The sequence below is a fragment of the Muntiacus reevesi genome, chromosome 4, assembly GCF_963930625.1.
Source record: "Muntiacus reevesi chromosome 4, mMunRee1.1, whole genome shotgun sequence".
Classification (NCBI taxonomy): Eukaryota; Metazoa; Chordata; class Mammalia; order Artiodactyla; family Cervidae; genus Muntiacus; species Muntiacus reevesi.
This window is the reverse complement of record NC_089252.1, coordinates 162,289,893-162,300,722: the sequence shown is the minus strand read 5'-3', so window position 1 is coordinate 162,300,722 and position 10,830 is coordinate 162,289,893. Positions and strand designations below refer to the sequence as shown.

General features: G+C 41.0%; 1 protein-coding gene across 1 annotated transcript; it reads right to left on the bottom strand.

The window, feature by feature from the left end:
* Window positions 1-204: 204 nt before the first annotated feature.
* Window positions 205-5,885, bottom strand: LLPH (LLP homolog, long-term synaptic facilitation factor). Its single transcript, XM_065934693.1, has 3 exons — window positions 5,765-5,885; window positions 3,759-3,970; window positions 205-569 (listed from the first exon to the last, which is right to left on the bottom strand). The coding sequence occupies exons 2-3, from the start codon at window positions 3,961-3,963 to the stop codon at window positions 391-393; spliced, it is 384 nt and encodes a 127-aa protein (XP_065790765.1). The 5' UTR covers window positions 3,964-3,970; window positions 5,765-5,885; the 3' UTR covers window positions 205-390.
* Window positions 5,886-10,830: the final 4,945 nt, after the last annotated feature.

Here is a 10,830-nt window from a genome sequence, read left to right as displayed (position 1 = left end):
AAGTACTGATTATATGATCCACTGACATATTTTTCAAGTGATAACAACAGTTTACTTTAAATCTGAGTTAGCTCAAATTTGTCAGCATGATGTCATATTTTACTTTTTCTAAGACCAAACAATTACAACTGTATTAACACTTGAGAGAATCCTGATGTCTGATAATCCCCACAGAGAGGACAACATGCAATTAAAATACCAGTGTACTTTCACTCATCAAATAAAATATTTTATTCAAGTTACCAAATTTGAGGAGTTATGTTGGGCTTGAATTGAAGAAAAAGGCCAAGTTAAAAAAATGGAAACAAAGTTTTCATTTGGTGGAAGCTGAAATCCATGTATGCTTTCTGATCAGTTCGCCCCATGTGGCCTTTTTCAAGTTTTCAGAGTCTACCAGGTCAAACCCTTTGCTGCCTTCATGGCTTTTACTTTGCTTTTCCCCTTCTTTTTCTCGCGTTTTGCTTTCAGTCTTTTCCTTTGCCTCTGGTTCATCCATATCGGGTACTGCCCATGCTGGTCCAGAAGAGTCTTTTTGTTTCTCTTGTTATCAGTCTCCATCTTCATGTCATCTGAATAAAAAGTGGAAAAGCTAGTAATACTCACAAATGAAGAAACAGCCCCATGATAAAGCACATTAATGTGATGAGGACACTGAATTTAAAAGTGGCATGCAACTACAAAAGCAAAAAAAGTACACATCCTTTATTTGTGCAAGGCTCTTTGAGTAATACTCAAAAACACTCCTTACACACATTCAGGAGAATCACACACATGCCAAGTGTTCCCACAACCATGAAAGACATAAAAACTATCTGTGAGGAACTAGAAACATCATCTATCGAATCACTAAGAAACTTTCTAAAGAAGGTCGGTATGCAATCCAATCAAAAAATAGGCAAAGACTAACAGAGACATTTTTCCAAAGAACCACACATGGCCAATAAGCACATGAGAAGATGCTCACGTCGCTAATTATTAGGGAAATGCAGATCAAAGCTACAGTGAGGCACCACCTCACACTGGTCGTGGTCGTCATTACAAAGTCTACAAACAACAACGATGGAGAGTGTGGAGAAAAGGAAGCCCTCCGACATTGCTGGTAGGAATGTAGGTTGGTGCAGCCACTGTGGAAAACAGTATGGAGGTTCCTCAGAAAACTGAAAATAGAACTACCATACAATCCAGCAATCCACTCCTGGGCATACGTCCAGACAAAACTATAATTCAAAAAGATCCATGCACCTCTGTGTTTGCAGCAGCACTCTTCACAACAGCCAAGACATGGAAAGAACCTAAATGTCCATCAGCAGATGAAGGGATAAAGATGTGGTGCATATACACAACTGAAAACTACTCAGCCATAAAAAAGAATGAAATAATGCCATCTGCAGCAACATGGATACAACCAGAGATTATCATACTAAGTGAAGTAACTCAGACAAAGACGTACATGATATCACTCAAGAGTGGACTCTGAAATATGACAAAAATGAATCTATCTATAAAACAGAAACAGAATCAGGGCTACTGAGAATAAACTGGTGGCTGCCAAGGGGGAGGGCAGTGGGAGAGGGCTGGATTGGGAGTTTGGGATTAGCAGATACAAACACACATATATAGAATGGATAACCAACAAGGTCCTACTGTATAGTATATGGAATTATATTCAACATCCTGTGATAAACCACAATGGAAAAGAATGTGAAAAAGAATGTATATATATATAACACTTTTGCTATATAGCAGTAATTAACATAACATTGCAATTAAACTACATTTCAACTATACTTCAATAAAAAATAAATTTAAAAAAGAGAACACTGTTACCATTGTCCTTACGAAAGTAAAAGTTAAATAGAAAACATTTAGGAGATACTGATTTGAATTACTGCATTAGGGGTTAAGTATATGGTTCTGAAAACATGTGAGTTAAAAGAACACTTCTCAGATTAGTTGCTTTCTTGAGCTAACTAAAATAGTTGCGTCAATAAGAAGTACACTCACCCTTCTAACAGACAGGGCTTAAGATGAAAATAAACTGTTAGGAATGACAGTCACTTTCATTGAAGTGGACCTGGAAGAGGTTCAGTAGCAAGCAGCACGCTTCTGATGACAGAGCAGACCTGATACCCTGGGGCTGAACACTTCTTTATCCAGGTCACACTCAAGGCACCCAGCTCTTATAACAGGAAGCTCAGCACAGCAACGCTGTGGTCCAGCTATCACCAACCTTATCTATTGTGGAGGACATGTCCAGAATGTCCTCCTCTGGGAACTCACCAGGGTATACAGGTCTTCTGTGAACTCTGCTACCTGACATTATATTAGTTCATCTATCTCGTTTACTGTCTGTCTCCTCCAATGTGATGTGAATCCCATTAGGATGGAGACCACTTCTGTTATTCATCATTGTTGCCTCAGGACCTAGAACAGTGCCTGATATATATTAGCCATTCAATAACTGGTCAGTGAATGTTTATTCTGGGTGCAGTTCTAGGGATATAGTGGTCCCAATAAGCTTTGCCCTCATGGACTTCTCAATGTTCTGTTGAGGGGAGAATAACAAAGCAAACTTCAGCCTGTGGTTAGAACCTTTTCAAAGGGAAGTATTGGAATGAGATTAAGTAGGACCAGGCAGGCTGTGGTAAACACATGGAAAGATAATGAGGTGATAGAAGCATGGGAGTGACATAATTGATCTATATCCTGAAGAGATCATACTGGGTGATGTGACAAAAACGGGTCAGAAGTGAGCAAAAGCTGAGACAGAAGTAAAATGGCTACTACTGTGGTTCAGGCAAGAGATAACTGTCATTAAAGTAAAAGCGTGAAAGCAGAAGAAAAATGGATAGATTCCTAAGGCATTTTGGAGATGGTCAAGATGTGCTGATGGTTTACAGGTGGGTGATAAAGGAAAGAGAGACCAGGGATGATGACTGTTATACAGAGGCATTATATACATATATCATATATAATATACATATAATACATATATAATACATTTATTATGTATAATACATATACATATTATATAATGACACATTATATACAGCCTCCAACTTCAGACTATATTAAAACAGAGCACCCAGAATCTGTCAAATCAAATACAGGGAAACAGATCTTTAAGGTAGTTAGGACACAGGACTCTCAACGGAACCTAGATCATGCAAAGGGTAAAATGAGGAGAACTCCCATCCTGCCTAGCTCTTGATTCCTCTGTACCCTTCCAACAAGTGTGTGTCCAAGTTTGTCTATTCCCATAGTACTGTCTATTTCTGAGACACTGAGGCTACTGTAATGGCTTCCCTAGGGGCTCAGACGGTAAAGCATCTGCGCACAATGTGGGTAGACCTGGGTTCGATACCTGGGTTCAATCCCTGGGTTGGGAAGATCCCTGGAGAAGGAAATGGCAACCCACTCCAGTACCCTTGCATGGAAAATCCCATAGATGGGAGAGCCTGGTAGGCTACAGTCCATGGGGTCGCAAAGAGTCGGACCCAACTAAGCGACTTCACTTCACCTAGGCTATTGTATAAGCACCAAAGGCTCTGAATAATCCAAAACATGCTTACTCACATGAACTGGCTTTAAACAAGCTTAGCATAGAATCTCTAGTAGCAGCTACAAAAAATTATGTGGCATGGCAGGTTTGTAGAGAAGCAAGTGTGAGAAAGAATGGAAGATAGTTTAAAAGGAAAAAGTCACAAAGGGAAGTTTGATATAATGTTTAAAAAATTTTTTTAAAAACATAGTCTCACCTGTTTCATCTTTCACCACACACTGCGTTTTCTCTTGACAATGTTTGGGTTCCACCACAGTTGCTATCTCTTGAACATCTTTCATTAAAACATCACCATCTATTTTAAGAATACTTTTAAGTCTGCTGAGCTCCTTTGGGGCATTCTTTTTTCTCTTTTCAGCACGCATCTTCCTTTTCCACTTACTCCGTAAACTTTTAGCCATATTTTACCTGGAAAGTTCACAAAATTACATTTTCAAAAGCAACTATTTACTATCCAAAAAAAAAGGCAAATCTTTGGAAAACCAAGTCAAAAGGTATCTCTGCACCACATGAACAATTGGAAAGTAAACTCTTCACTCTGTTCATGGATTATGATGGCATAATGTGCAAATTATGTGAGGCTCAATAAGGCATATACAGCCACTAAATAACAATTAAATCACCAAATCCGACAGCCACTAAATAACGAAAATACCAAACCAAACTCCCTGTGGCCACTGGCACTGTACTGTATGTCAGTCAATTCTGAAAGCTCCTATAGTTTGCATACGAGATGTAGAAATTTAACCATACATGATGTAGAAATTTAACCATACATGGTGTAGAAATTTAATTTCCGCCAAAACACGAAGAGCACCCTCTCCTTACATTCATGTAACAACTTACAAAATATTTTATAAATCTTTTAACTGCATCTTAATTTCCCCCAAACCTACAGGTGATCTTATCGACCCCAATTTCCCTCATTATCCACCCTTTTAAGTCAATCTAGGTATTTCAAGGGGTTCCCTTGTAGCTCAGCTGATAAAAGAGTCTGCCTGCAATGCAGGAGACACGGGTTTGATCCCTGGGTCAGGAAGATCCCCTGGAGAAGGAAATGGCAACCCACTCCAGTATTCTTGCCTGGAGAATCCCAAGAACAGAGGAGCCTGGCAGTCTACAGTCCATGGGGTCGCAAGAGTAGGACATGACTTAGTGACTAAACCAGCAGGTATTTCAAACTTGTATATTTCTATTCTTGATTTCTCTCCACCCCTTAGGCCCAGCCTGTCCCCCCCAGACTAGTCAATGTGAGCTTTAAAAAACTTGAAGGGCATATACAGTCTTTCTTGAAATTAACGATTTTCCACCTCACATATTCAAGATCTACAAGGTTAGAATGTGATGAGGGTTGGGAAGTGATTGCAGAGGCTAAGAGTTTAGAGGGAAACTTGTAGGTATGGCTTATAACATCATATTAATTGTGCCGACAGATTTACGTTTGTCTGTGTATATATATTTCAAAATATTCTACACACTTTATGTGCAGTGTGTTGTGCTAATTACACATCAATAAAGCAGTTAAATAAATGAAGACATTATTTTGAAAAAAGAGAGAGAAGTGTCCAAATGACGTTGACTTCAGTATCTTTACATTTGTCCTTCTTTTGCCTAGGAACTAATCCTTCAGTACCTCAGAAAGGGTTTATCTGACCTCTGTAAGCTCGCCTTCTTTTATTCTCTGCATCATTCTTTTCTTTCCTTCTTAATACGTGTTACAATCTAAAGTTGTTTATTTTCTGTCATTCCCGGTGGTCTGTGGTCCTTTATCCACGAAGGCAGTGGATAAATAGATCTTGCTCACTGCTGGATCCCCCAGTGCGTAGCGCGGTGCACAAACACTCCTTGAACGGACGACTGGTGGAGTTAACATTTCTGGACGCCAGCAATCACAAACTAACTCTGTCTTCCTGTGTACAACTCAAGCCGTGCGAGGGGCAGGAGGAAAAAGGTTACGGAACACAACTCTGAGGGCCGAGGTTAACCTGAGCTGGGCTGAAGGAGGAATCCACTTCCCACAGAGCACTGGGCAGCCCGACCAGAGCCGCCAAGACGACGGGAGACCCTAGGTGAAGCCCGCCTCTCTGGACAGGGCTCAAGCTTGCCCAGAGAGGGACAAGATTTGAGAGGAGACTCTCCATAGGCGGCGGAATCAAGTACCACGGCCCTCGCCTCACTAAAGCCACGCGGTAAAGAACTCACCTGCGTAAACCCAGGAGTTCAAGTAACGCACGATGCTCACGCCGACCGGAATTCTCTGCACTTCCGCCTTCCGGCCAACCCTCCCCTCTGGCCCGCCCCTCCCGGGTGGCGCGCTGCTTGCCGGGAGCCAAAATGTCCCGGATGTCCTGGAGAGGTGGGTCCTCTGGAGTCCGAAGGTGACGCGCTTCCTGGTATTTGGGTAAGTTCCGCACCTGGAGCTGGGCTCCTCCCAGAAAGATTCTGAAGTTGGTTTTGGAGAGTGCGACGGAGTACCCGAGTCAAGACTTCTTGACACAAGCCAGGCCTGCGAGCGGGATAGCCCTGAGACTAACCCACGGAGGGATAACCGCCAGACGCCTTTGCCCGTCACGTAGGGAGCTCAGAGCCGACCTTTAGGTTTCCTGTCGCGCCTCCCCGTTCGCAGGACCTTCACCACTGCGATCTGTTCTTTTAGATGCCAAATTAAGATATTTGCAGCCCTTAAACTTCCCCATCCCAACTGATGGCTTCATCGTAGTACACGTCAAAACTTGTCAAACGATATCCTTTAAATACGAGCAATTCATTGTATGTCTGTTATACTTCAAAGCTGTTACCAAAAACAAAAACCCCCTTTTCATCCCAAATACAAGTTCAAAGGGTAAAATGGTCAAACTAATTCAGTTCAACTCACGTTTACCTGACTAATCACTTACCGTGTACCAGACGCAGTGCTTAGCCTAGGACACTTGGCATAGGTGGTGGTCACATTGATCACAAATACCACCAGTTCTTTTTATGATTGCTTTACATGTGTTTCTGATAGTATTGGCTTTGGAACCGTACAGGTCTGTGGTATTTATGGTTTTAACACTTCTTGTGAGTGATGTGAATAATATCTCAGACCCTGGACTTCTTATCTATAGAATGAAGCTAATACAAACTAATAATCGTAGGGGATATAAGAGTCCAACAAATGGCCACTCTTTATCATTTTTACATAATAAATTCAAACATGCACAGGACTATTTGCAAGCAGTATTTTCTAGAGATTTACAACATATACCTAAAACCAGGAAATAAATTCTATAATCATAGCCTAGTAAACTGTCAGGTTACTTATAAGAGTTCTAAGAATTAATGGGTACCTTTTTTTCTTTAAATTTGCACTCTTGAAGAAACTGTGCATCATATGGAAGTTACTAAACTCCATATGAATACAGCAAGGTTTTTTTATGGAACATAAGCTGGAAAAAGCTCATAACATATGGTATTTAAAAAAAAAAGGCTTGAAAAACTTGCTTTCTTTAGAGATTAAATTCCTTCACAGCAACTGGATTTCTATAATAAAGTTAACTATATATTAGATCTTAGCCACCTCTCCCAAAACTAATGTTCACATTGCATTTTAAATTAGAACTCACTTTCAGACAGTCCAAATTGGCAGCACCTTGCTTAACATACCAGGCCAAGACTTTTGAATAGATACTTGGCACAAAAAAGATTTTTTAAAAAAGTATGTTATGAAAATGTCATGGTGTTAAATATATACCATAATTCTGCACAACTGGTGCTTCAAAAGGTTGAATCCTAGATTACATTGGGCTTCCCTGGCCCTCAGCTGGTCAAGAATCCGCCTGCAATGCGAGAGACCTGGGTTTGATTCCCTGGGTTGGGAAGATCCCCTAGAAAAGGGAACGGTTACCGGCTTCAGTATTCTGGTCTGGAAAATTTCATGGATTATCCATGGGGTCACAAAGAGTCGGACATGACTGAGCAACTTTCACTTTCACTAGACTGCATTATTGAGGGAAAATAATTTTTTTAACATGTTCCTCATCAGTTCATATAAAAGCAGTTCCAACAGAAGAGTTAAATGGCCTTGGTATATTTAAAAATCCTTAATTCATTCCCTCATTCATACGTTTGAGTATGCATTGTGTGACAGGCGCTGTGCTGGCTATACAAAGATGCTGCTGCTGCTGCTAAGTCACTTCACTTGCGTCGGACTCTGCGACCCCACAGACCCCACTAGGCTCCTCTGTCCCTGGGATTCTCCAGGCAAGAACACTGGAGTGGGTTGCCATGTCCTTCTCCAATGCATGAAAGTGAAAAGTGAAAGTGAAGTCGCTCAGTCGTGCCCGACTCTTAGCGACCCCATGGACTGCAGCCCACCAGGCTCCTCCGTCCATGGGATTTTCCAGGCAAGAGCACTGGAGTGCATTGCCATTGCCTTCTCCGATACAAAGATGATGGGAACCAAACTACTGTCTTTAGGAAACTTTAACCCCTGATGTGATAATGTTTAAGGATCAGACTGGACATTGCTTCATCTCCATTACAGAGCCAGAAAGAGCCTATGGGATGGGAGGCACTTCAACACCTGGCAAGCAGAATGGTTTCCATCTCAAAGCCATGCTACACCACCAGCACCAGCTAATGGTGCCTCTACACTCAGACCTCACCCATGGAACTCCTGCTCTGACTGTCACTTAGGAAGGACTAGGAAGACTTAATAGGATTCAAATGGTAACTCCTTGTTGCCCAGGCACTAGGTGACAGGAATTTCAAAACACAGCTTCACAAAGAGAACAAGCAGAAAGAAGCTAACTTCCCAGCTGCTCCAAAAAGACCCACAACCGACTGCTGACACCACTAATCCCAAGAAGTGGATCAAGTGGATAAAAGCCAGGTGTGAGATCTACAGAAAAGACGTGAACGTGGGCAGAAGGGCCTACTGCATTTCTTTCCCCAAATTATACTCAATAAAAACAGTTCTCAGATACTGCTCTTTCCTATTTTCCTCCTACTTCCCCGCTGTACTTTGTACATTCAGGTGCCTGTCACAGTCCTGCTAATGCCACTTTCTTATTCTTTGTGCAGTCTGCGTATTTTCACCTTTACTTACAGTAGTAAACTGAGGCTGCATATGCCCTTTTATCCAACAATCCCACTGCTAGGTATATTCCCTACCTAGGCACACTCTCCTATCTGTGCACATTGGGGGAAATACAGGGATGTCCATGGCAGTGCTGATTGTGACAGTAAGAAAGGAGGAGCCATATAAAGTCATTGATGCAATTACATATGAATGGCTATGGTGGTTTTTACAAAATAAAACTACACCAGTGGTTAAAGAAACTATATTTCCTGAACCAAACAATGATTTGCTGGGAAAAAAAAAAATAATGACCTTGTTACAGAGTAAAGAAAATGGTATTGTTACAGAGTGAAGTAAGCCAGAAAGAGAAAAACAAGTATCATATTTTAATACATACATATGCAATCTATATGGTACTGGTACTGCTGAACCTATCTGCAGGGCGGGAACAGAGATGCAGACCTAGCGAATGGACTTGTGGACACAACGGGGGAAGAGAGGGTGGGATGAACTGACAGTAGCGCTGACACACACACTGCCGTGTGTAAAACAGCTAGTAGGAAGCTGCTGGGTAACACGGGCAGCTCAGCTCAGTGCTCGGTGATGACCTACAGGGGTGGGAGGGAGGCTCAAGCCGGAGGGGATACATATAGAGAGCTATAGAAACCAACACAACGTTGTACAATCATCCTCCAATGAAAAATAAATTTTAAAAAATGGTATTATTTTACATTTTTTAAATGTCATTATCTGCATTTGCTTATTTATTATCTGTAGTCACAATTCAGTACATTCTCCCTTTGGACCAACAATAATAACATTAATAACACCAGCTGACATTAATAAACACTTCGTTTGTATGATATATTCATCTCACTTAATCCTTGTAACAATCAATAAAGAAGGTGGTGTTATTCCCGTTATAAAGATGAGGTAAAAGACCTAGGGAACGAAGGGTAAGGAACGTGCCAAAGGCCAAATCACCAGCTGGTTACACAGGAAGGATTCCAATTCAGGTTCTCTCACCTACGATGCTATGCTAACTTGAGATAGCATTATGCAACTGGATATTAGTGACGGAGTCAAATTTACATCTAAAACTCACCAAAGGCTGTATCTATATACTACTGATTTATTTCAGTTTAATAGCTGAGAAACAATGCTTAGTGAGTGTTGCAGGCTGAGTTGTACCCCCTGACAATTCATATAATGAAGTCTGTCTTAATCTATTTGGGCAGCCAAAACAAAACACTTTAGACTGGGTGGTTTATAAACAACAAAAATTTACTTCTCACAGTTCTAGAGGCTGGGAAGTCCAAGATCAAGGTGCAGGCATATTCAGTGTCTAGTTTAAAGGTCCTCTTCCTGGTTCAAAGACTGTCTTTTCATCATCAGCTCATGTGGCAGAAAGGGTAAGGGGTCTCTGTGGGCTCTCTTTTATAAAAAGAGCACTAATCCCCCTTGTGAGGTCTCCATCCTCATGACCTAAGCACATCCCTAAAGCCCTACCTCCTCATAGCATCACAGGGGGCATTAGGTTTCAGCAAATTTAGTGAGTGCAGACATTAGGACCAGTGCAAAGTCCCAATTCCTGGTGCCTCAGAATGTGAAGCATTTGGAGACAGAATCTTTATAAAGAGGTAATTAAAGTAAAATGAAGTCATTAGGCTGGGCCCTAGTCCAGTATTACTGGTATCCTTACACGAAGAGGAAATCTGAATACAGACAAGTACAGAGAGAAGGTCACATGAAGACCCAGGGAGATGACCATCATGCAGGCAAGAGAGAGACCTCAGAAGAAATCAACCCCACCTTGACCTCACACCTCCAACCTCCAGAACTTTGGAAAATAAATTTCTGTTTAAGCCATGCAATTGGTGGTACTTTATTATGGCACCCTAGCAAATGAATGCAGTCAGGAATTTGCTAAAGTTTTATTGATCACTGGTATACTGCTATAATTTTTAAATGAAATCTGTACTTTAAAAACTAAGAACGTTAAATTTTATGTCAAAATAACCGACTTAAGCACACTTTTAATTTTTAATGCACCATACTATAATGAAATGTCATTAACATTTTAATTTTATTGTAATACTGAATAATTCCCTGTCATTTATCTTTCATACTTTTTCCTTTCTAAATAAGATTAAAATCTAGTCAAAGGAGATTTATACTTTATAATACACAGCATACAAGTAAGATC

Coding starts and splice junctions, on each gene's coding strand:
- LLPH (XM_065934693.1), bottom strand. CDS start 3,963: ATGGCTAAAAGTTTACGGAGTAAGTGGAAAAGGAAGATGCGTGCTGAA. Junction 570..3,758: donor TGTGGTGAAAGATGAAACAG/GTGAGACTATGT, acceptor CTTTTTATTCAG/ATGACATGAAGATGGAGACT.